The 26,914-nt window shown below is 45.5% G+C and overlaps 1 protein-coding gene across 1 annotated transcript; it reads left to right on the forward strand.

Annotated features, from left to right (window-relative positions):
• Positions 1 to 139: 139 nt before the first annotated feature.
• hcfc1b (host cell factor C1b) lies at positions 140 to 25,739 on the forward strand. The gene is made up of 33 exons (XM_062052636.1): positions 140 to 845; positions 3,883 to 4,031; positions 4,108 to 4,471; positions 4,565 to 4,649; positions 4,727 to 4,833; positions 7,654 to 7,833; positions 7,920 to 8,234; positions 11,061 to 11,206; positions 11,290 to 11,460; positions 11,536 to 11,763; positions 11,835 to 11,939; positions 12,002 to 12,164; positions 12,338 to 12,450; positions 12,541 to 12,676; positions 12,739 to 12,905; positions 12,968 to 13,130; positions 13,319 to 13,416; positions 13,504 to 13,593; positions 13,682 to 13,771; positions 13,864 to 13,947; positions 14,021 to 14,104; positions 14,178 to 14,261; positions 14,335 to 14,401; positions 14,472 to 14,629; positions 14,694 to 14,837; positions 14,912 to 15,089; positions 15,155 to 15,292; positions 22,031 to 22,233; positions 22,295 to 22,420; positions 22,492 to 22,677; positions 22,740 to 23,037; positions 23,116 to 23,170; positions 25,269 to 25,739. Exons 1-33 carry the CDS (start codon positions 674 to 676, stop codon positions 25,327 to 25,329), a joined length of 4,908 nt encoding a protein of 1,635 aa, XP_061908620.1. The 5' UTR covers positions 140 to 673; the 3' UTR covers positions 25,330 to 25,739.
• The last annotated feature ends 1,175 nt before the right edge of the window (positions 25,740 to 26,914 follow it).

Consider the following 26,914-nt stretch of genomic DNA (forward strand, 5'->3'; position numbering starts at 1 on the left):
TCGATTAAAAAAAATGAGAATCGCGATTCGAATTCGAATCGATTTTTTCCCACACCCCTAGTAAATAGTGATATTCTACAAGTTAGCCGTTAGCATGTTAGCTCGGCGTTAGCCGCTAGCTCGCCTCCCGCTGCCATTTGCCTCCCGCGCTCCGTTTTGTTTGCTATTAGCAGCAAGATGGCGGCTTCCATCCCAGCGCACGGCGCCGCTCCGCACATTTGAAAGAAGCCACCGCGTTTGCCCGACGAGTGCTCTTTCGCACGCCTGCACGCAGCCACCTGGGCCGGGTCTGGATGTGTTCGTCGCTTTTGTTTCGCTCCAGTGAGCCTGCCGCGGCTGTTTGTGTTCACTTCCTGACCGCGCCATCCCCCCCCCCGCTCACCGGCACAAAATGGCGGACTGGCCGCAGCCCTCGCTATGCTAGGCAACCGTAGAAGCAGCACAAACGAGACAGAAACCGACTGAAGGGAAGTTTTCCACGGCGGTGTTGGAATTCGCCGAAATAATTCGCTAACATTAGCGCCGGCGAATTGCGTTTTAACAACACCGCCTCTCGTCGAATTAGCCGGTCTAGCTAGCAGGCTAATGCTAAGCTAGTCGCGGACGGAGCCTCTTTGTAGTCTCCCGCCCTCCCAACACGGATTCTTAGTGCCGGACTTGGAGGGGAGGAAACATGGAAGTCCAGCCTGCGGTGCTTCAGCCCCGCTGGAAGCGCGTCCTGGGCTGGAGCGGCCCTGTGCCGCGGCCCCGCCACGGCCACCGGGCCGTGGCTATCAAGGAGCTGATGGTGGTGTTCGGCGGCGGCAACGAGGGCATCGTGGACGAGCTGCACGTCTACAACACAGGTGCTTCTTCTACTTCTTTTCTCCTCATAACTATCATTAAAGTAGGCCATTGTGTACATTTTGCGCCAACCTACTCGTTTTTGGCCTTCGAGCAGCTGAGCGCTTTGAGTGTCTGTTATGTGCCGTTAGAAGAATATAACACAAGGTGGTCTTTAATGTGTTGTAATAACATACATTTTTTGGCAATAATTCACCTTGTTTGTTAGGAATGTTAACATGCTAGGCTAAGCTAGCTGGTAACTCGGAGGTGGGCACTCGAGAGAAATGGCGCGTTTTTTACCGAAAACAACGTGACGTCACGGGGACACGCCCCTCTTAATCTGGACTGCGCCTTAATGCAACACTAACAATCTTTCTGTCTCTGCTGCCTGAAACATAATACAATGTGAAAATCAGTCAATCAATCAATGTTTACTAATATAGCCCTAAATCATGAGTGTCTCAAAAGGCTGCACAAGCCACAGACATCCTCGGCTCAGATCCCACATCAGGGCAAGGAAAAACTCAACCCAATGGGCATACCTGCCAACCTTGAGACCTCCGAATTCGGGAGATGGGGGGAGCGGGGCTGGGGGGGGGGGTTGGTGGTAGCGGGGGTGTATATTGTAGCTTCCTGGAAGAGTTAGTGCTGCAAGGGGTTCTGGGTATTTGTTCTGTTGTGTTACGGTGCGGATGTTCTCCCGAAATGTGTTTGTCATTCTTGTTTGGTGTGGGTTCACAGTGTGGCGCATATTTGTAACAGTGTTAAAGGCCTACTGAAATGCGATTTTCTTATTTAAACGGGTATAGCAGGTCCATTCTATGTGTCATACTTGATCATTTCGTGATATTGCCATATTTTTGCTGAAAGGATTTAGTAGAGCACATCGACGATAAAGTTTGCAACTTTTGGTCGCTGATAAAAAGGCCTTGCCTGTACCGGAAGTAGCAGAGGATATGCGCGTGACGTCACAGGTTGTGGAGCTCCTCACATCTGCACATTGTTTAAAATCATGGCCACCAGCAGCGAGAGCGATTCGGACCGAGAAAGCGACTATTCCCCCATTAATTTGAGCGAGGATGAAAGATTCGTGGATGAGGAAAGAGAAAGTGAAGGACTAGAGGGCATGCCACAAATTAATCCCGCATAACAAACACCTCCCCCCTCCTGTCCATACAACCCGCCAATACAACTCAAACACCTGCACAACACACTCAATCCCACAGCCCAAAGTACCGTTCACCTCCCCAAAGTTCATACAGCACATATATTTCCCCAAAGTTACGTACGTGACATGCACATAGCGACACGCACGTACGGGCAAGCGATCAAATGTTTGGAAGCCGCAGCTCATGCATACTCACGTACCGCGTCTGTGTATCCAACTCAAAGTCCTCCTTGTAAGAGTCTCTGTTGTCCCAGTTCTCCACAAGCCAATGGTAAAGCTTGACTGTCATCTTTCGGGAATGTAAACAATGAACCACCGGCTACGTGTTTGTGTTGCTGCAGCCTGTCGCTAATACACCGCTTCCCACCTACAGCTTTCTTCTTTGCTGTCTCCATTGTTCATTGAACAAATTGCAAAAGATTCACCAACACAGATGTCCAGAATACTGTGGAATTTTGCGATGAAAACAGACGACTTAATAGCTGGCCACAATGCTGACCCAAAATGTCCGCTACAATCCGTGACGTCACGCGCAGACGTCATCATACCGAGACGTTTTCAGCAGGATATTTCGCGGGAAATTTAAAATTGCACTTTAGTAATCTAACCCGTCCGTATTGGCATGTGTTGCAATGTTAAGATTTCATCATTGATATATAAACTATCAGACTGCGTGGTCGGTTGTAGTGGGTTTCAGTAGGCCTTTAAAGTTGTGTATACGGCTACCCTCAGTGTGACCTGTATGGCTGTTGATCATGCATTCACTAATGTGTGTGTGTACAAGCCGCATATTTTATGCGACTGGGCCGGCACGCTGTTACTATGGAGGCAAAGTGGGCGCGACGACAGGTTGTAGAGGACGCTAAAGGCAGTGCCTTCAAGGCACGCCCCCAATATTGTTTTCCGGGCGGAAAAATAAAAATGGGGTTCCGCAGTACATTTTTGGGGTCCCACTTTTTTGTAACCGTTTTGAAATCAAATGATAAATGTATGCATTATCCTGTTATATCTCACATTCTATATTGTGTTTTGGAAAAAAGTTGTCATAAACGTTCAAACAATAACAAAAAAGAAAACCAATGCAGTATTTGTGATCGATAAAACGTTCGGCGAATCAAAATTTAAGAAACTGTTCCGGAAAGTGCATTACTTTGAAGTCGACCAATAATAAATCATTAATAATTTGACCCGGCAAATATACCGTATTTTCCGCACTGCCGATGAATGGTCTATATCTTTTTTCATATATAAGGTGCACCGGATTATAGGGCGCATAAAAGGAGTTCTGTTGTGTTTATGTTGTTTTGCGGTGCAACTATTCTCCAGAAATGTGTTTGTCATTGTTTTTTAGTGTGGTTTCACTATATGGCACATATTTATGACAGTGTTGGAGTTGTTTATAGTGCCACCCTTAGTGTGATATGTATGGCTGTTGATTAAGAATGCCCTTCATTCATTAGTAAATGGGGTTTTCATAGCCTATAAGATCATTGTTATTGATAATGGTCATTCAGCGTGATGGCTTATTTTGACATCTTCAATTTAAGACAATATTCACCCCTTCCAATGCTTCAAAAGCATTGAGGTGGGTAAGCTCAACCTTATAGTCCGGGCAATGCGGTAAAAAGGCCTTCTGGAATTTGAAATACGTAAAAAGCTGGAATTTCAAATTTGAAATGCGTAAAAAGACACAAAAAGTGCGTTAACGCCAACACTGGATTAGGAAGTGACACTGCAGCCTGGCTTTTTAAGTGGTAAGATTTGCACATTTGCCAACATGGCAGCCGGTTGTAGTCACAAAAAACAAATGTATGTTCAGATTGAGTTTGTGTTGGCAAGGGGGTATCTTCCCAGGTCTCATCAATTGGTGTCCCCACCCCCCCACACAGCTACCAACCAGTGGTTCATACCCGCGGTGCGAGGCGACGTCCCGCCCGGTTGCGCCGCCTACGGCTTTGTGTGTGACGGCACCAGGCTGCTGGTGTTTGGAGGAATGGTGGAATACGGAAAATACAGCAACGACTTGTACGAGTTGCAGGTCAGTAACGTCACTCACGGGGGGGCTCTTTCATTTTGAGGCAGCTGCGATTTAAATGTCAAATGTCGCCAATCAGGCAAGTCGCTGGGAGTGGAAGCGTCTGAAAGCGAAAGCTCCGAAGAACAACCCGCTGCCCTGCCCCCGCCTCGGCCACAGCTTCTCTCTGATCGGAAGCCGCTGCTTCCTGTTTGGAGGACTGGCCAATGACAGCGAGGACCCCAAAAACAACATTCCGAGGTATCTGAATGACCTGTACTGTTTGGAGCTGCGTCAGGGCTCCAGCGTGGTCAGCTGGGACCTTCCGGTGACGTCCGGCCAGCCTCCGCCGCCCAGGGAGAGTCACACGGCAGTGGTGGCCAGCGGGCGTGGCGGAAACCGTCTGGTCATCTACGGCGGGATGAGCGGCTGTCGGCTGGGTGACCTGTGGATGCTCGACATCGGTGAGACCGCCGACGCCACTGCGTGTCACCTCATGGCTAATGTAGCACGCGTGCAACATTAATAACGGCTTTGTCTTTTCATTTATGTCACAGACTCACTTGTCTGGAGCAAACCCACGCTCAGTGGGACCGCCCCGCTCCCCCGCAGCCTGCACTCCGCCACCGCCGTCCATAACAAGTAACGTGATGCCGAGACACCGCAACATCAGCTTTGGAGTGACTGTCTCACCGCCTGCCTGTCTGTCTGCCCATCAGAATGTTCGTATTTGGAGGGTGGGTTCCTCTGGTGATGGACGACGTCAAAGTGGCGACGCACGAGAAGGAGTGGAAGTGCACCAACACACTGGCTTGCCTCAACCTAGGTACAGATGACCCATGGCTAGTACCGTATTTTTCGGAGTATAAGTCGCTCCAAAGTATAAGTCGCACCGGCCGAAAATGCATAAATAAGAAGGAAAAAAACATATACCGTATTTTCCGTACCATAAGGCGCCCCGTGTTATTAGCCGCACGTTCAATGAACGGCATATTTCAAAACTTTGTTTACCTATTAGCCGCCCCGTGCTATTAGCCACACCTACGCTACGCTAAAGGGAATGTCAACAAAACAGTCAGATAGGTCAGTCAAACTTTAATAATATATTACAAACCAGCGTTCTAACAACTCTGTTCACTCCCAAAATGTAATGTGCAAATGTGCAATCACAAAAATAGTAACACTCAAAATAGTGCAGAGCAATAGCAACATCAATAACTCAACGTTGCTCGAACGTTAATGTCACACAACACACAAAATAAACATTTAAAGCTCAGTTTCTGAAGTTATTACTCATCCACAAATCCATCGAATTATTCTTCTTCGGTGTGCTTCACTTGTTTTTTGACACCATCTGTGAAGTGGACGCGCATGCAGTCGTAGATCAACAGGGACGTAGCTGCGTGAAATAAGTCACCCGGTGTCTTCGCTCATCTTTTCTTCATCCATCCATCCCTTCGAGTTACCTTTTATGATGACGCCGGCTGGAAAGTTCTCTTTTGGCAAGGTCTTCCTTTTGAATATCACCGTGGGTGGAAGTTTCTGGCCGTTAGCATGGCAAGCTAGAACCCCGGTGAAGACGACTTCTCATTCCCTGTGGTGCGAATATTCACCGTACGTGTTCCCGTTGTATCCACAGTGCGCATGGTTAGCATGGCAAGCTAGAACCCCGGTGAAGACGACTTCTCATTCCCTGTGGTGCGAATATTCACCGTACGTGTTCCCGTTGTATCCACAGTGCGGTTCACATGAATATCAAAAGTCGGTGGAACCTTGTACGCGTGTCTCTTAGTAGGAGACATTTTGTGGTCTTTACAGAAACACACAAATGAAATGAAACGTAATATCCGCGCGCTTCTTCTTCTACGGGTGCGGTTGCTTACAGTAGAAGAAGAAGCACTTCCTCTTCTATGGGGCGGTTGCTTACCGTAGAAGAAGAAGCGCTTCCTCTTCTACGGGGAAAAAAGATGGCGGCGGTTTACCGTAGTTGCGAGACCTAAACTTTATGAAAATATATATTAATATTAATCCATATATAAGGCGCACCGGGTTATTAGCCGCACTGTCAGCTTTTGAGAAAAATTGTGGTTTTTAAGTGCGGCTTATGGTGCGGAAAATACGGTAAACCTCACTGGAGTATAAGTCGCATTTTTTGAGGAAATTTATTTGATAAAACCCAACACTAAGAATAGACATTTGAAAGGCAATTTAAAATAAATAAAGAATAGTGAACAACAGGCTGAATAAGTGTACGTTATATGAGGCATAAATAACCAACTGAGAACGTGCCTGGTATGTTAACGTAAGAGTCATTCAAATAACTATAACATATAGAACATGCTATACGTTTACCAAACAATCTGTCACTCCTGATCGCTAAATCCCATGAAATCTTATAAATCCCATGAAATCTTATACGTCTAGTCTCTTACGTGAATGAGCTAAATAATATTATTTGATATTTTACGGTAATGTGTTAATAATTTCACACATAAGTCGCTCCTGAGTTTAAGTCGCACCCCCAAACTATGAAAAAAAACTGCGACTTATAGTCCGAAAAATACGTTACTCATTGTTTACAGGGCAAACTAGCTGCCCGATACGAGTAAGTGGACGTGGGAATCTTTGGGCACCTCACGATTCAGGAGCTACCATTCGGTTAAAAATCCATTATTGATGCATCGTTAATTAATGTTCAGTACAGGCCAAACGTTTAGACACACCTTCTCCTCATTCAATTTGTTTTCTTTATTTTCATGACTACTTACATTGTAGTTTGTCACTGAAGACATCAACACTATGAATGAACACATGTGGAGTTATGTACTTAACAAAGTGAAATAACTGAAAATATGTTTTATATTTTAGTTTCTTCAAAATAGTCAACCTTTGCTCTGATTACTGCTTTGCACACCCTTGGCATTCTCTCCATGAGCTTCAAGCACACCTGTGAGGTGAAAACCATTTCGGGTGACTACCTCTTGAAGCTCATGGAGAGAATGCCAAGAGTGTGCAAAAAAAGTCATCAGAGCAAAGGTTGGCTATTTTGAAGAAACTATAAAATAACAAGTTTTTTAGTTATTGCAACTTTTTTTGTTAAGTACATAACTCCACATGTTGGAGTTTTGATGTGACAATCTACAAGGTAAATAGTTAAAGTTAAAGTACCAATGATTGTCACACACACACACTAGGTGTGGTGAAATTTGTCCTCTGCATTTGACCCATCCCCTTGATCACCTCCTGGGAGGTAAGGGGAGCAGTGGGCAGCAGCGGTGCCGCGCCCGAGAATCATTTTTGGTGATTTAACCCCCAATTCCAACCCTTGATGCTGAGTGCCAAGCCGGGAGGTAATGGGTCCCATTTTTATAGTCTTTGGTATGACTCGGCCGGGGTTTGAACTCACAACCTACCGATCTAGTCATGAAAATAAAGAAAATGCATTGAATGAGAAGGTGTGTCCAAACTTTTGGCCTGTATATGTGTTTTTGTCTTAGATATGGATTGTTTATGATAGGCAAAATTCTTCAACAAAGTGCTGTTCCCCTTTAAAGATGTAATTAATCAGCACTCAATTGGCAAAAGTCCGGCCCTTAGCTGAACTGTGCTGCCTGGTGGCTTAATAAGACACAATGTGTGTGGACAGACACGCTGTGCTGGGAGACAGTGCAGATGGACAGCATAGAGGAGAACATCCCTCGGGCCCGCGCGGGCCACTGCAGCGTGGCCATCAACTCCAGAGTTTACATCTGGAGCGGACGAGACGGCTACAGGAAGGCTTGGAACAACCAGGTGTGCTGCAAGGACCTGTGGTACCTGGAGACACGTGAGTGCTGGCGCATGCCCGTTTCTTTACGCCCCGCGAACACCCGTCGCCTGTTTTTTTAAACAACCTCAATTGTGTGTCATCAGAGCGTCCCAGCGCTCCGTCGCGGGTGCAGCTGGTGCGGGCCAACACGTCGTCTCTGGAGGTGAGCTGGGGGCCGTCGCAGACCGCTGACACCTACCTGCTGCAGATACAGAAGTACGACATTCCTACCCCGCCTGCGGCAAGCTCGGCCAGCACCGCCGCCACCGCCACTGCCGGCGCCATCTCACCCAAGAGCCCCGCCCCTGTCGCAGCCAGTCCTACTAACAAAACCCCCCAGTTGTCTGGCATCACGCTGGTCCCCTCCCCCACAGCAGCCACATCTGCCAACCCGTTGGCAGCTAGCGCGAAAGGACCAGGTGAGTTTTATGTATTAGTGTACGTGAACATGCTTTTATTTGGCTTTCCTTTTTAGTGGTGATATTTTCTTTGTCGAATAGGTATTGATGAGCTTTTTGCAATGAACCATGATTAGAGTAGCGTTCCAATGCACTTTATTTTAGTCAGACGTCTAAAAATGATTCCCGGGCGTGGCCACCACTGCTGCTCACTGCTCCCCTCACCTTCCAGGGGGTGAACAAGGGGATGGGTCAAATGTTGAGGTTAATTTCACCACACTTAGTGTGTGTGTGACAATCATTGGTACTTTAAATTGATGTTTCTTCAAATTTTCACAAGCTGAAACGGACCATAATTTTCGGACCGTAGGGCGCACCGGATTAAACGGTGCACTGCCGATCAGCACCGGATTATAAGGCGAATTAAAGGGGTCATATTAGGGCTGGGCGATATGGCCTTTTATTAATATCTCAATATTTTTAGGCCATGACACGATATAAAACTCAATATTTTGCCTAAGCCTTGAATGAACACTTGATGCATATAATCACAGCAGTATGATGATTCTATGTGTCTACATTAAAACATTCTTGTTTATACTGCATTAATATATGCTCATTTCAAACATTTATCCAGAGAGGGAAATCACAACTAAGTCAATTTTGCAAAACTGTATTTATTAAACAGATATTAAGCAGTGGCACAAACATTCATGTCATTTCCAAAACAGAAAGTGCAAGATTGTCAGAGACATTTTAAAACAAGCTGTAGGTGCACTTTTGTGCATGATGACACACAAGATATTTCAATAAGTGTCACATAAAAATGAGCTGCATTATCAAATAGTATATGTCCTACGGTGTTGATGTGGAAATAGTTGCTTCGGCATTTAGTTGGTGTGGCACCGAACGGAGATGTTGACATGATGTAAAGACATATTCCCGTTTGAAGCCAAACCACCGTCAGACGATGGATCCCGTGCTGTTTTTCTTGGGAATTAATTATTCCTCCATTTGTTACCAGATTCGCACCTTCTTTCTCTCGTATTACCACTCAAACCACACCGTTAGCTGTTAGCATCACAGCTAACGTTACCATGTCGCTACCTCTCGCTCCGCGGGAGCGTGTGACGTTGCTCACGTGACAGTATGTGACGTATGTAAGAAGGTGCGCTTGTTTTAAAGTCTCTGTGAGAAGGAGAGACAGGAAAGAGTGAGAAACGCATGCAGTTTAATGCGCCGCAGCTAAAAGCAACTGCGTGAGAACGTATACTCGAATATCACGATATAGTCATTTTCTATATCGCACAGAGACAAACCTGCAATATATCGATATATCACCCAGCCATATTGCAGTGTGTATATTGTGCATATTCACGATCACGATATAGTAATTTTCTATATCGCACAGAGACAAACCTGCGATATATCGATATATCACCCAGCCCTATTGCAGTGTGTATATTGTGCATATTACATATTGTTATGAAGGCGTCTGTTAGTACATTATATATATACTTGCAGTGTGTATATTGTACATATTACAAAATGTTATGAAGGTGTCTATTACTACTTTATATATCTACTTGCAGTGTGAATATTGTACATATTGCATAATGTTATTAAGGTGTCTGTTAGTACATTATATATATACTTGCAGTGTGTATATTGTACATATTACATATTGTTATGAAGGTGTCTGTTACTACATTATATATATACTTGCAGTTAGTATATTGTACATATTACATATTGTTATTAAGGTGTCTGTTACTACATTATATATATATACTTGCAGTGTGTATATAAAACATATTACGGTACATATTGTTATGAAGGTGTCTGTTACTACATTATATATATACTTGCCGTTTGTATATTGTACATATTACATATTGTAATTAAGGTGTCTGTTACTACATTATATATATATACTTGCAGTGTGTATATTGTACATATTACATATTGTTATGAAGGTGTCTGTTACTACATTATATATATACTTGCAGTTAGTATATTGTACATATTACATATTGTTATTAAGGTGTCTGTTACTACATTATATATATATACTTGCAGTGTGTATATAAAACATATTACGGTACATATTGTTATGAAGGTGTCTGTTACTACATTATATATATACTTGCCGTTTGTATATTGTACATATTACATATTGTAATTAAGGTGTCTGTTACTACATTATATATATATACTTGCAGTGTTTATATAAAACATATTACATATTGTAATTAAGGTGTCTGTTACTACATTATATATATATACTTGCAGTGTGTATATAAAACATATTACATATTGTTATGAAGGTGTCTGTTACTACATTATATAGATACTTGCAGTGTGTATATAACATTTTGCAGGAGCGTTTTGAAGTTGTTTTAGAGGCTTTGAAGGCTACAGCGATGACTCCCATTAGCTGCATCTTTCAAGCGTTTTTTAAATCATCTTTAATTATGGCTCTGGCTCATGGGTTCCTCGGCGAGAGGACTCCCTGGCCCCTCGCGGTGTGCCCTGGGGCAGAGTCGCCGCGGCCACCCTTCATACAGCAGTTTCTTGCTCATTCGGCTCCTGACTCTCACCTGTTTCCTCCACGCTCAGCCACATATGTTTTTTACATGACTTTTACTGTGTGTGCATGTGTTTGGTAATGGAAAATAGGGTTTAAAGGGGCTGATTCAACCTGGGATTATGTAAAGAGGGTGGGAGGCACTGGTTTTTAAATGGAAAGCACTGAGTGCAACATTTTATATGTATGAAAAGTGCGGTACAAATAAAGTTTGATGAGTGTTAGTGTGAGAAGTGAGCTGGATCCTGTCTTTTCCACAGCAGTCCTCAAGTTGGCCACACAAGGAGCAGTGGGGGGCGCCTCCATCGTCACGGTGCGCCAGGCCGCGCCCAAGTCCCCTGTCGCCGTGACCACACTGCCTGCAGGTGTTCGCATGGTGGTGCCCGCGCAGGTCGGACAAACCACAGTAGGTCGAATTCTTCCTAATCAAAACAAAAAGGGGCAACATTTTGCGGTGAAGACTAAACGTAAGGCGGTGTTTCCTCTCAGCCGATAGGCAGCAGTTCACAGATGAGCGGCATGGCGGCGCTGGCAGCGGCGGCTGCAGCCACCCGCAAGATCCCCCCCGCCACGACCACCGTGCTCAACATGCCAGCGGGGGCCACCATGGTCAAGACCGTGGCGGTCAGTCCGGGATCTGTTAGCCTTCCCGTCACCATGGTAGGAAGTTGAAGGAAAGGACGTGGGCCAACAAGAACCAGCCCCTGACTCCATTTGGACTTTCTGTCTTGGCAGGTCGGCAACTCGGCGACTCGCATCCTGAAAACGGCCGCTGCTCAGGTGGGCGGGGCAACTGTTGTCTCCGCCTCCGGCACGCCCGGCCGACCAATCATCACGGTGCACAAGTCCGGAACGGTGACCGTCTCCCCTCAGACCCAGGTGGTCACCACAGTGGTGGGCGGCGTCACCAAGACCTACACGCTGGTGAACAGCCCGCTGGGGATGGGAGCGGGCGGCACTCTCGTGAGTAAATGTCAGCTGATGCTGGCCTCCCTGGCTCCATGCGGCGGTAACACACTCTCCCCACCTTTCAGATCAGCAACCTGGGCAAGGTGATGTCTGTGATGCAGACCAAACCTGCGCATACCGTCACGGTCGCCGGTCAGAGTGCGGGCAGCTCGGTCGCTCAGATCCTGCAGGTACGGTTAGGTGACTTGAGTTTCCGTCAGCGTGTACGCTAACTGCGTTGTGCATATATCAGGCGAAGGGTGCCCTCCCTGCAGGGACCATCCTGAAGTTGGTGACCTCTGCAGACGGCAAACAGACCACTGTGCTCAGCAGCCCACAGGCCGGCTCCATGGTCACTAAACCTGGTACCACCATCATCAAGACCATCCCCATGTCGGCACTGCAGGGGGCAGCAGGTACGATGGCGGTGCAGGTGTCTAAAATGTTAACGAGCATCATCTCCTTTACCAGAATAGTTAAATCAATGACAGGTTCTATTGATCCTGTGCAAAATGAGTCCGAATTGTGTGGACCCTCGATAAGCATTAGCATAGAGTAGATTACCTGACTGGAGCTCCTCCCCCTGCAGGTGGCAACTGTCCAATCACCATCCTCACTACCAAGGTGATGACGCCTGGCACCGCAGGAAAAATAATCACCACGGTCCCCAAAATCTCCGCAGGCCAACCGGGCGTCACACAGGTGAGCCTTGCCTATTCAGCTTCCGGCTGTTACCATAGAAACAAGGAAGCGTTGCAACACGGGTGACGTGACTTTTCCCATCGCGTGCAGGTGGTGTTGAAAGGGGCTCCAGGGACGGCAGGTACCATCCTCAGGACTCTCCCGAAGGCCGGAGTCAGACTAGTGACGCCGGGCGTCACCGGAGCCAAGCCAGCCGTCACCACGTTGGTTGTCAAGGCGACGACAGGTAAAACACCTGATACCCCTCGTGGTTTCTCGCAGAACAAGACATGTCTTCTGTCCCCACAGGTGTGTCCAGTCTGGGAACAATAACCGGAAGTGTGTCCAACACGGTGGCGGGCGCAGCCTCCAACATTAATGCCTCGCTGGCCACGCCCATCACCACTCTGGCCACCATCGCCACACTCGCCGGCCAGGTCACCACATCGACAGCTGCAACTTCCGGACCCAAGCAGGTTGGACACACCTCCCCACTGTCTGTAAGGTTCTGTAGTGAACTACGCTTGTGTCCTCCTAGGTGACTCTGATCACCACCCCGAGCGGCGCCGAATCCCAGCCACTAGTCCAGGATCTGCCCGTCGCAATCATGGCCTCTCCTACGTCAGAAGAACCGGGAACTATGACAAGTACGCTAACCAGCAGCAGTGCAGAGGCCGAGACGGAAGACGCCGCAGCCACTGGTAGGACGCCACCGTATCAACTAGCACTGATGGGACAAGGTCCAAACTTTTTCACCCGTTCTGGAATCACCCTTCCTCATGCCATGCCTTGTCAGCATTGTGGCTGACGCATTGTGGGACATGTTGTTGTGTAGTAGACACCGGCATGTTGCTTTCAAGCTTTTACCAGTTTCTATTCAATGCTGCAGTGACCCTGGTCTGTTCCAACCCGCCCTGTGAGACCCACGAGACCGGCACCACCAACACCGCCACGGTGGCAACGGCTGGCACAGGTCAGGTACTGAAGGTGAGAAGCAAGCAGTGTTCATTTGTGGTCAGATGCTCACAAGCATGAAGAAAGGAGGGGCTTTTTACCGCTGACTGTCCTCTTCAGGTATGTTCCAACCCCCCCTGCGAGACCCACGAGACCGGAACCACCAACACCGCCACTGTGGTGTCGGCGAGCATGAGTCAAGTGCAGCAGGTGAGAAGCGAGGAGTGTTAATTGGTGGTTAGCTGCTCACAAGCATTGTGAAAGAAGGGGCTCTTTTACCGCTGACTGTCCTCTTCAGGTATGCTCCAACCCCCCCTGCGAGACTCACGAGACCGGGACCACCAACACAGCCACTGTGGTGTCGTCGGGCATGAGTCAAATGCAGCAGGTGAGTGGCGTAGGAGGTCGAGTGACGCTCAGCTGGTAGTAAGCATAAAGAGGTGGCTGGGCTTTTTGAACACTGACCCTCTTTTTATTCAGGTGTGCTCCAATCCGCCGTGCGAGACCCACGAGACCGGAACCACCAACACCGCCACCACAGCAGGAGCAAGGGGGCTGACACAGGTGAGGCTTTAGTTGTCCATGGTTCCTATTCCCAGCCTCATGTGCAACCTCGTAACATGTGACTGGACTGCAGGTGTGCTCCAATCCGCCGTGTGAGACCCACGAGACCGGAACCACCAACACCGCCACCACAGCAGGAGCAGGGAGGCTGACACAGGTGAGGCTTTAGGTGTCCATGGTTCCTATTCCCAGCCTCATGTGCAACCTCGTAACATGTGACTGGACTGCAGGTGTGCTCCAATCCGCCGTGCGAGACCCACGAGACCGGAACCACCAACACCGCCACCACAGCAGGAGCAGGGAGGCTGACACAGGTGAGGCTTTAGGTGTCCATGGTTCCTATTCCCAGCCTCATGTGCAACCTCGTAACATGTGACTGGACTGCAGGTGTGCTCCAATCCGCCGTGCGAGACCCATGAGACCGGAACCACCAACACCGCCACTACGGCCACAGGTAGCAGGCCCACATACCTGCAAAATGCTTTTATTTTGAAAGGAGCTCACTTCCTGTCTTCTGTCTGCAGCTCAGCAGGGTGGCGACATTGCACAGGGAGACTCCACAGACCCCGACCCCACCTCCTCCTCCTCCTCCTCTGAGCCAGCCTCCTCTGCCGCCATTAGCCAGGGCCGAGCCGTTACCATGGTTACGCAGGCCACGCCCACACCTGGACCTGCGGTACCTGTAAGTGAGACACACGCACACAACTCGTCATCCTCATGACTGGCATCTTCATGTATCTTGGCAGGCAATCTCATCATTGGTGAAGGCTGAGGGAGACAGCGTCGCCATGGTGATGGCTGCCGCAGAGGAGCCCATGCAAACGGACAGCCAATCAGAGGATGTGATGTCCTCATCAGCGACGTTGTTGCAGGGCAGCGAGGCTGCACAGGTACACACACATTTGTCATCGTGTGGCTATGGCGGGCGTGCATCTGCTGATCCGCCTTCCTGTCTCATGTCCAGATGGCGTCCTCGGACACACCTCCCCAGGAGCTGATGTCCTCAGAAGTGGACGGCGGAGAGATGGACTCCGGAACGACGACACTGATGGTGACAGCCGATCAGCTGGCTGTTTCAGCGGCGTCAGACGAAGTTCAGCGTGCAACTATACAGGCCGTCCTGCAGGCGGCGGGACACCTCGGTACGACACATACCCCTCAAACGTACAATGCCGATAAAATGAACGACGCGCGCGCCTTTGTGCAGGTGACGCTGATTCGGAGCAGGCCATTCCCATCGTGTTGACCCAGCAGGAGCTCGCCGCTCTAGTCCAACAGCAGCAGCAGTTGCAGGATGTACAAGGCCAAGCGGAGGAGGAGGCAGAGCCTGGTGCTGTGCCCACAGGTGTGTGTGTGTGTGTGTGTGTGTGTGTGTGTGTGTGTGTGTGTGTGTGTGTGTGTGTGTGTGTGTGTGTGCACAGTTGTGGTCAAAAGTTTACACACACTTGTAAAGAACATTGTCATCACTGTCTTGAGTTTACAATAATTTTTACAACTCTTTTTTTTTTGTGATAGAGTGATTGGAGCACATGCTTGTATGTCACAAAAAACATTTGTGAAGTTTGGTTCTTTTATGAATTTATTATGGGTCTACTGAAAATGTGAGCAAATCTGCTGGGTCAAAAGTATACATACAGCAAAGTTAATATTTGGTTACATGTCCCTTGGCAAGTTTCACTGCAATAAGGCGCTTTTGGTAGCCACCCACAAGCTTCTGGTTTAATTTTTCACCACTCCTCTTGACAAAATTGGTGCAGTTCAGCTAAATTTGTTGGCTTTCTGACATGGACTTGTTTCTTCAGCATTGTCCACACATTTAAGTCTGGACTTTTGGAAGGCCATTCTAAAACCTTAATTCTAGTCTGATTTAGCCATTCCTTCACCACTTTTGACGTGTGTTTGGGGTCATTGTCCTGTTGGAACACCCAACTGTGCCCAAGACCCAACCTCCGGGCTGATGGTTTTAGGTTGTCCTGAAGAATTTAGAGGTAATCCTCCTTTTTCGTTGTCCCATTTACGCTCTGTAAAGCACCACTTCCAGAGCATAATACTACCACCACCACCATGCTTGACGGTAGGATTGTTGTACCTGGGATTAAAGACCTCACCTTTTCTCCTCCAAACATATTGCTGTATTGTGGTCAAACAGCTCAATTTTTGTTTCATCTGACACCACATGGACAAAGATAAGATCTTTTGGAGAAAAGCCTTCCCAAAGTCCTGACATAAACATGAGGACGATGCTGAAGAAACAAGTCCATGTCAGAAAACCAACACATTTAGCTGAACTGCACCAATTTTGTCAAAAGGAGTGGTCAAAAATTCAACCAGAAGCTTGTGGATGGCTACCAAAAGCGCTTTATTGCAGTGAAACTTGCCAAGGGACATGTAACCAAATATTAACATTGCTGTATGTATACTTTTGACCCAGCAGATTTGGTCACATTTTCAGTAGACCTATAATAAATTCATAAAAGAACCAAATTTCATGAATGTTTTTTGTGACCAACAAGTATGTGCTCCAATAACTCTATCACAAAAAAATAAAAGTTGTAGAAATTATTGGAAACTCCAGACAGCCATGAAATTATGTTCTTTACAAGTGTATGTAAACTTTTTACCACGACTGTATGTGTAATATATAATATTGGCATATTTGGCTCAATGTGAAAAAGGACAATCAGAAATACTTTATTAATAATAAATGATAAATAAATGGGTTATACTTGTATAGCGCTTTTCTACCTTCAAGGTACTCAAAGCGCTTTGACAGTATTTCCACATTTACCCATTCACACACACATTCACACACTGATGGCGGGAGCTGCCATGCAAGGCGCTAACCAGCAGCCATCAGAGGCAAAGGGTGAAGTGTCTTGCCCAAGGACACAACGGACATGACTAGGAAGGTAGAAGGTGGGAATTGAACCCCAGTAACCAGCAACACTCCGATTGCTGGCACAGCCACTCTACCAACTTCGCCACGCCGTCCCTGAGGGGAAATTAAGATTTTCAGCACAATCCCATTCAAGAGCAGACAAACATTACAGGGAGACAGAACAAGATCGCTGACGGGTCTGCCAACTTCCTAACCTGACTCGCCAGATCCTTGTAGTTCGTTGAGCTCCACACAAGGATCTGGGATCAAGGGAAATGCAAACTCCTCCAAGATAGCAAAAAATAATGAACCAATCAGGATCGCCGGGCGGGATTTCGTAGATGTGACTTAGCGCCGAAGCGACTGTTTGATTCAAACAACAATGGCGGCACGCAGCGAGGAGTCGTGATTCTGCTATTGCAACTGTTTTGTCGAATCTATCGAATATTAAAGGCCTACTGAAACCCACTACTACCGACCACGCAGTCTGATAGTTTATATATCAATGATGAAATCTTAACATTATAACACATGCCAATACGGCCGGGTTAACTTATAAAGTGACATTTTAAATTTGCCGCTAAACTTCCGGTTCGAAACGCCTCTGAGGATGACGTATGCGCGTGACGTAGACCGGCGAACACGGGTATGCCTTCCACATTGAAGCCAATACGAAAAAGCACTGTTTTCATTTCATAATTCCACAGTATTCTGGACATCTGTGTTCGTGAATCTGTTGCAATCATGTTCATTGCATTATGGAGAAGGAAGCTGAGCAAGCAAAGAAGAAAGTTGTCGGTGCGAAATGGACGTATTTTTCGAACGTAGTCAGCAACAACAGTACACAGCCGGCGCTTCTTTGTTTACATTCCCGGAAGATGCAGTCAAGATGGAAGAACTCGGATAACAGAGACTCTAACCAGGAGGACTTTTGACTTCGATACACAGACGCCTGTAGAGAACTGGGACAACACAGACTCTTACCAGGATTACTTTGATTTGGATGACAAAGACGCAGACGTGCTACTGTGAGTATGCAGCTTTGGCTTCTAAACATTTGATCGCTTGACCGTATGTGCGCAACTTTTTTTTGCGTATGTGCGTAACTTTTTAAAAATATATAAGCTTTATGAACCTTGGGTTAGGTGAACGGTCTTTTGGGCTGAGTGATTGTGTGTGTTGATCAGGTGTTTGAATTGTATTGGCGTGTTCTATGGAGCTAGGAGCTAGCAGAGGAGCTAGGAGCTAGCGTAACAAACACGCAGGTGTTTTTATGCAGGATTAATTTGTGGCATATTAAATATAAGCCTGGTTGTGTTGTGGCTAATAGAGTATATATATGTCTTGTGTTTATTTACTGTTGTAGTCATTCCCAGCTGAATATCAGGTACCGTGAGTATGCAGCCTTGGCTGCTAAACATTTGACAGCTTGACCGTATGTGCGCGTCACGTACGTAACTTTTTAAAAATATATAAGCTTTATGAACCTTGGGTTAGATGAACGGTCTTTTGGGCTGAGTGATTGTGTGTGTTGATCAGGTGTTTGAATTGTATTGGCGTGTTCTATGGAGCTAGCAGAGGAGCTAGGCGCTAGCGTAACAAACACGCAGGTGTTTTTATGCAGGATTAATTTGTGGCATATTAAATATAAACCTGGTTGTGTTGTGGCTAATGGAGTATATATATGTCTTGTGTTTATTTACTGTTGTAGTCATTCCCAGCTGAATATCAGGTCACCCCCGGCTCTCACAGCATCTTCCCTATCTGAATAGCTTCAACTCCCCACTAGTCCTTCACTTGCACTTTACTCATCCACAAATCTTTCATCCTCGCTCAAATTAATGGGGAAATTGTCGCTTTCTCGGTCCGAATCTCTCTCACTTCATGCGGCCATCATTGTAAACAATAGGGAACTTTGCGTATATGTTCAACTGACTACGTCACGCTACTTCCGGTAGGGGCAAGCCTTTTTTTTATCAGATACCAAAAATTGCAATCTTTATCGTCGTTGTTCTATACTAAATCCTTTCAGCAAAAATATGGCAATATCGCGAAATGATCAAGTATGACACATAGAATAGATCTGCTATCCCCGTTTAAATAAAAAAAATTCATTTCAGTAGGCCTTTAATTCTTTAAAAGATGAACAGAGAACTTTTCGCTATGTCGTTATCCAATATGTCAGCTGTTCTGATTTGGATTTCCCAGCGTCGCTCTCATCAGAGTCACGGGTTGATTTCGATGTGAGTGGTTGAAGTAGCACGTCATTCAAGATAACGGACATGTGGTTTATTCAATCACATACAATTATATTTTTTACAAGGCCCCGCCTTCTGAAATACATCTCTTATTGAGAAGTCCCAGATCTAGGAGTGTCCGATAACATTGGACTGCCAATATTATCGGCCGATAAATGCTTTAAAATGTAATATCGGAAATTATCGGTATCGGTTTCAAAAGTAAAATGTATGACTTTTTAAAACGCCGCTGTGTACACGGACGTAGGAAGAAGTACAGAGCGCCAATAAACCTTAAAGGCACTGCCTTACCGTGCCAGCCCAAACATAATATCTACGGCTTTTCACACACTCACAAGTGAATGCAAGGCATACTTGATCAACAGCCATACAGGTCACACTGAGGGTGGTCGTATAAACAACTTTAACACTGTTACAAATATGCGCCACACTGTGAACCCACACCAAACATGAATGACAAACACATTTCGGGAGAACATCTGCACCGTAACGCAACATAAACATAACAGAACAAATACCCAGAACCCCTTGCAACACTAACGCTACAATATACACCCCCCACCCTCCCAACCCCGCCCACCTCAACCTCCTCATGCTCTCTCAGGGACAAGCATGTCCCAAATTCCAAGCAGCGGTTTTGAGGCATGTTAAAAAAATAATGCACTTTGTGACTTTAATAATAAATATGGCAGTGCCATGTTGGAATTTTTTTCCATAGCATGAGTTGAAGTTGTTCTCATATTTTGGAAAACCTTGTTACATTGTTTAATGCATCCAGCGGGCCATCACAACAAAATTAGGCATAATAATGTGTTAATTCCACAACTGTATATATCGGTTGATATCTGTATCGGTAATTAAGAGTTGGACAATATCGGAATATCGGATATCGGCAAAAAAGCCATTACCGGACATCTCTACCCAGATCCTTGTGTGGAGATCAGCGAACTACAAAGATCTGGCGAGAGTCAGGTTACCAACTTCCGGCGCCCCTTACAAAAAAGGTGAGAAAACGCTGGGGGAGTGAGAAAAAAAAATTCAGTCTAAGCCCGGGCCCCTGGAGAGGGGGTCCAGACTAAGGGCAAGGGGGAAAAAAACTCATAGCCATACTACACACAAACATGTGTGTAAGAGGGAAACATCAAAGAACACAAGTTAAGTTAAAGTTAAAGTACCAATGATTGTCACACACACACTAGGTGTGGTGAAATGTGTCCTCTGCATTTGACCCATCCCCTTGATCACCCCCTGGGAGGTGAGGGGCAGCAGCAGTGCCGCACCCGGGAATCATTTTTGGTGATTTAACCCCCAATTCCAACCCTTGATGCTGAGTGCCAAGCAGGGAGGTAATGGGTCCCATTTTTATAGTCTTTGGTATGACTCGGACAAAGGACATTAAAGACATTAATAGAGCATAGATGATGCAACCAACCACTTCTACATACAGCTACAAAAAAATAAAGAAAACATATAAACTGTGGCGGCCTCTGCGGTGTTCCACGCCATCGTCTGCTGGGGTGAGGGGGAGCATGGCCAGAGACAGGAGCACACCCAACAAAGCAACCAAGAGAGCCACCCTTGGCCGCCCACTAACTCGGCCAGTATCCAATCTGCATGGATGAGCGAGGATGCGTCTAAGGCAGGGGTCGGCAACCCAAATTGTTTAAAGAGCCATATTGGACCAAAAATACAAAAACAAATCTGTTTGGAGCCGCAAAAAATTAAAAGACATATTACATACAGATAGTGTATCATGAGGTATAAATTGAATTAAGAGGACTTCAAGGAAACTAAATGAGCTCAAATATACCTACAAATGAGGCATAATGATGCAATATGTACATATACACTACCGTTCAAAAGTTTGGGGTCACCCAAACAATTTTGTGGAATAGCCTTCATTTCTAAGAACAAGAATAGACTGTCGAGTTTCAGATGAAAGTTCTCTTTTTCTGGCCATTTTGAGTGTTTAATTGACCCCACAAATGTGATGCTGCAGAAACTCAATCTGCTCAAAGGAAGGTCAGTTTTGTAGCTTCTGTAACGAGCTAAACTGTTTTCAGATGTGTGAACATGATAGCACAACACTGGAGTGATAGTTGCTGGAAATGGGCCTCTATACACCTATGTAGATATTGCACCAAAAATCAGACATTTGCAGCTAGAATAGTCATTTACCACATTAGCAATGTTATCACTAGTTTAAAGTTATCTTCATTGAAAAGTACAGTGCTTTTCCTTCAAAAATAAGGACATTTCAATGTGACCCCAAACTTTTGAACGGTAGTGTAGCTAGCCTAAATAGCATGTTAGCATCGATTCGCTTGCAGTCATGCAGTGACCAAATATGCCCGATTAGCACTCCACACAAGTCAATAACATCAACAAAACTCACCTTTGTGCATTCATGCACAATGTTAAAAGTTTGGTGGACAAAATAAGACAGAAAAAGAAGTGGCATAAAACACGTCCTAGAAAGTCGGAGAAAGTTATACATGTAAAGAAACTACGGTGAGTTCAAGGACCGCCAAAATTATTAGGACAAAACGGCGCTCGCCAAATACTCGAATCAGTGAAGCATGTTTAATATAAACAGTGTGCTTTATAACAATTAGGGAGGTTTGTGTCATGTTTGTCCTCCTACGGAAACCATATTAAAACAAAAAATTAATTTTTTTCCCCCCTCATCTTTTTCCATTTTCCATACATTTTTGAAAAAGCTCCAGAGAGCCACTAGGGGGGGGCTAAAGAGCCGCGGGTTGCCGACCCCTGGTCTAAGGAGACCGAGGTGTCCGATACCTGCTCATTCAGCCAAGACACTGTAAAACTTGTCCGTCCCGCCGCTCAGCACTAGCTCCGCAGCCCTGTCTCTTCATCCGCATCTCCTCCAGTTGTAAATAGAGGTTCACTGTATGCTCGCACACCACAAACATTCTTTATTCCTCAGAGGGCCTAGCCCCGGCAGACAGCCTCAACGACCCGATGGCGGAGAGCAACGGTCCCGATGTGACGTCGTCGGCCGTGACCAGCGCCGTAGCCCGATTGGCCAGCACCTTTGGCCCCGCCCCTCCCCTGACGCCCAGCGCCGCAAAAACCGGAGCCGCCGCCACGCTCAGCGACGTGTCCAATGGCATAGGAGCCAACGTGGCGGTAAGTGGAGCGACACGACGGCGGTAAGGAGCAAAGCATGACTATGACAATTTGCGTGTAGAAGCACGGAGTCCTGGAGACCAAGGGGTCCGCCGCCGAGAACCAGTGGTTTGACGTGGGGATTGTCAGGGTGACCAACATGGTGGTCTCTCACTACTACGTACCTGACCAGGGCATCACCATCAACGTAAGCGCATTCCACAATAAAGTACCTCCACTATTAAGGACTTGTCAAAATAAGGGCGTGTCCTCCCGCAGCACGACTCGGGCGTGGCGCCGGACTACAACCAGATGAGGAAGGTGGAGCTGCAGCCGGGGACGGCGTACAAGTTCCGAGTGGCCGGCATCAACATCTGCGGCCGCGGGACCTTCTCCGAGGTGTCTGCGTTTAAAACATGTCTGCCCGGTTTCCCGGGAGCGCCGTGTGCCATCAAGATCAGCAAGGTGAGGAACACGGGGGGAGGGGCCTGAAAGACGTCTTCTGACGTTCTCCTGTCGCCATGCAGAATGTGAACGGAGCCCAGCTCACCTGGGAGCCCCCCGCCATCACGTCGGGTAAGATCACCGAGTACTCCGTGTACCTGGCCATCCAGTCCAGCCAGGCCACCGCTGCCTCGGGGTCCGGCCCGGCCCAGCTGGCCTTCATGAGGGTGTACTGTGGCCCCAGCCCGTCCTGCCTGGTCCACACACCCAGCCTGACCAACGCCCACATCGACCACACCACCAAGCCCGCCATCATCTTCCGCATCGCCGCACGCAACCAGAAGGGCTACGGACCGGCCACGCAGGTCCGGTGGCTTCAAGGTGAGCGTCGCGTCGGGGCCCATGAGTCCGCCATCTTGTCTGGCGCAGTATGTAACGCCTTGTTGTTGCCTCGCACAGAAACCAGCAAAGACCCCAAAGGAGCTGCCAAGCGAGCGGCCGCCTCTCCTGAAGTGTGAGTGATCATGTGACATCAACGTTGGCGTAGGTCAGGGGTGTCCAAAGTGCGGCCCGTAGCTACTTTAGCATTCTCATGTTAGCATGCTAATTTTGGAGGGTTTGCACCTCAGTGTCAAATATTTTGTTGCTTTACAAACGTTACCTGTTAGCATAGTACTGTTAGCATGCTGGCTTTTTTTAGCTAACTTTGTAGGTAGATGCCTTAGTCATATTTCTGTACTTGATGCATGCTAACATTAGCAGGCTAGTCTTTGACAAAAATATTCAGGTAAACACCTCAGAGTAAAATATTTTGGTACTTGACGCATGTTGCAGTTAGTATTTTATCATGATCGTTAGCATGTTAGATTTTTTTTAGCTACTTTATCAGTTATACACTTAAGTGTCATTTTGGTATTTCACTGTGATTGTTGGCATAGTACTGTTAGCATGCTAAAAAAATGTAGCTAACTTTGTATGTATATATTGGTCATGTCTCTGTACTTGATGCATGCTAATGTTAGCAGGCTAGCATTTGAAACATTTGTCAGGTAGACACCTCAGAATAATATATTTTGGTACTTGATGCATGTTACAGTTAGCATTTTATCATGCTAACATTAGCATGCTAGATTTATTTTAGCTAGTTTATCAGTTATACACCTAAGTGTCATATTTTGGTATTTCACTGTGATTGTTAGCATAGTACTGTTAGAATGCTATATTTTTTAGCTAACTTTGTAGGTATATATTGGTCATATTTCTGTACCTGATGCATGCTAACGTTAGCAGGCTGGCATTTGAAACACATTTTTCAGGTTGACCCCTCCGAGTAATATATTTTGGTACTTGACGCATGGTACAGTTAGCATTTTATCATGCTATCTTTTTTTTAGCTAGTTTAACAGTTATACACCTAAGTGTCATATATTTTGGTATTTCGCTGTGATTGTTAGCACAGTACTGTTAGCATGATAGCTTTTTTTAGCTAACTTTGAAGGTATATATTAGAGATGTCGATAAATGCTTCAAAATGTAATATCGGAAATGATCGGTATCGGGTTTTTTTATTATCGTATCGGGGTTTTTTTTTTTTTTTTTTTTTTTTTAAATTAAATTAAATCAACATAAAAAACACAAGATACACTTACAATTAGTGCACCAACCTAAAAAACCTCCCTCCCCCATTTACACTCATTCACACGAAAGGGTTCTTTCTTTATGTTATTAATATTCTGGTTCCTACATTATATATCAATATATATCAATACAGTCTGCAAGGGATACAGTCCGTAAGCGCACATGATTGTGCGTGCTGCTGGTCCACTAATAGTACTAACCTTTAACAGTTAATTTTACTCATTTTCATTAATTACTAGTTTCTATGTAACTGTTTTTATATTGTTTTACTTTATTTTTTATTCAAGAATTTTTTTTAAATTTATTTATCTTATTTTATTATTTTTTTTTAAAAGGACCTTATCTTCACCATACCTGGTTGTCCAAATTAGGCATAATAATGTGTTAATTCCACGACTGTATATATCGGTATCGGTTGATATCGGTATCGGTAATTAAGATTTGGACAATATCGGATATCGGCAAAAAGCCATTATCGGACATCCCTAGTATATATCTGTCATATCTCTACTTGATGCATGTTAACGTTAGCAGGCTAGCATTTGAAACACATTTTTCAGGTAGACCCCTCAAAAATATATTTTGGTGCTTGATGCTAACATTAGCATGCTAAATTCCTCCGCTAATTTAACAGTTATACACCGTAGTCTCATATATTTTGGTATTTTGCTAATACTGTTGTTAGCATAGTACTGTTAGCATGTTAGCTTTTTTAAATTCATTTTGCGCAGTTTTTTGGTACTTGACGCTAGCTGGCCAGCATGCTAAATGTTAGCATTTCTGTTCGGCTTTGGCTCTTCAGCATTCATACAAAATGTGTACTGAAATTGCATTTTCTGGTTCTTTGAATGTGAAGACTACCAAAATGGTAGTCTTGCTTTGTCCGTCGTTGGTCTTCAGTGGAAAAAGTTTGGGCGCCCCTGACGTAGGTGGTTGTCGTTAAGTCGTCTCACAGGAAGTGTTTCTCTCCTCAGTAAACCAGGCGGACCAAAGAAGTTCAGAGGCAGCCAATCAGAGGACTCCATGCTGTCCTGAGGACTGTAATTGGTTGTCTTGACAACAAAACTTGTAGAATATTTGTACATTCATCACAACATTTTTTTGTTTGCTCATCACGGAGACCATGGCAGTTCGCCTTCAGACGAACTAAATTACGTTGAAATCTGACATGAAAGGTCTGCAGGGGGCGGAGCTTCTGCAGTCGTGAAGTTTAAATTATTTTTTTCCAGTAGCAACAAAATATTCAAAAGTATTTAGCTCTTCTTTTTTTATATATAAAAAAGTATGTCAGAAAACATTTCTACTGAGGTTTTTGTTTTGTTTCTGTTGGCTTTTGATTATGAAGAGGATGATGATGAAGCAGGAAGTCTGTGCGTCACAGGAATTGATTGTTGACATGTTGTATGTGAATATTCTGACAATAAAGATTTTTAGATCATTTTTAACAGCTGGCCTGGCCTCCTCTAGTAAGGCAGACGACAGCTCCACCTAGTGGACTCTTATGTTACATAAACCTGTTTCGCCAAGAGCCACTAGAGGGCACTGTTCATTACCAACTTTAACATTCTAACTCAGACATCTGTGTTTTTTTGTTTGTCTAAATCAGGGGTCCCCAAACTACGGCCCGCGGGCCGGATCCGGCCCCCCAGCATCCAAAATCCGGCCCACAGGACGTCCCAAGTAATAAAAAAAAAAAGTTTTTATTATTTTTTTATTTTTATTTTTTTAAATCTTTCCTTTCTAATCCATTTTCTACCACTTGTTACTCTTGGTGTCTCCTAGCCGTTCAGGCAAATCATATTGTCGAAAAATGAATTTTCCCATCGATAACGTGACAATGTTAAATGTTGATGAACATCAATGTTAATTGATGTTAAATGACAAAACGGGTTATAAAGACAATGTGTGTGTGTGTATATATATATATATATATATACATACACATACAGCCTTGCCCCCGGCCAATTTTTTTTAACCCAATGCGGCCCCCGAGTCCAAGTTTGGGGACCCCTGGTCTAACGGTTAAGTCGTGGATTTTGCGCAAAAACAGGAGTCAATGTGTGCCCGCAGGACAGTACTAAAATAGAAATAAAATATGTGTATATATTTGTATTTAATATACCTGTCTATATATACACTATATTGCCAAAAGTATTTGGCCACCCATCCAAATGATGAGAATCAGGTGTCCTAATCAAGCACTTAGGCCATACTTGCCAACCTTTAGACCTCCAATATCGGGAGGTGGGCGGGGGGTGATTGGGGGCGGGGGGCATGGTTATTTACAGCTAGAATTCACCAACTCGAGTATTTCATATATATATATATATGTATGTATGAAATACTTGACTTTCAGTAAATTCTAGCTATATATATATATATTTATTTATTTATTTTATTTACATAGAAAAAAAACAACAAAACTTGAATTTCAGTGTCCCGGTGGCTATCCATTAGATGGCAGTATTGTCCTGTTTAACTTCTCCGTTCATGATGAGTATATCATTTCGGCCACCGTGTTCAATGGAGAAGTCTGTTCTACAAAGTTCTGTTCTAAAAGCCCTAGATGTTATGACGTCATTGGGCAGGCAAGCTGTTTATATTGTGGGAAAGCGGACAT

This window comes from Entelurus aequoreus, linkage group LG07, assembly GCF_033978785.1.
Source record: "Entelurus aequoreus isolate RoL-2023_Sb linkage group LG07, RoL_Eaeq_v1.1, whole genome shotgun sequence".
NCBI lineage: Eukaryota > Metazoa > Chordata > Actinopteri > Syngnathiformes > Syngnathidae > Entelurus > Entelurus aequoreus.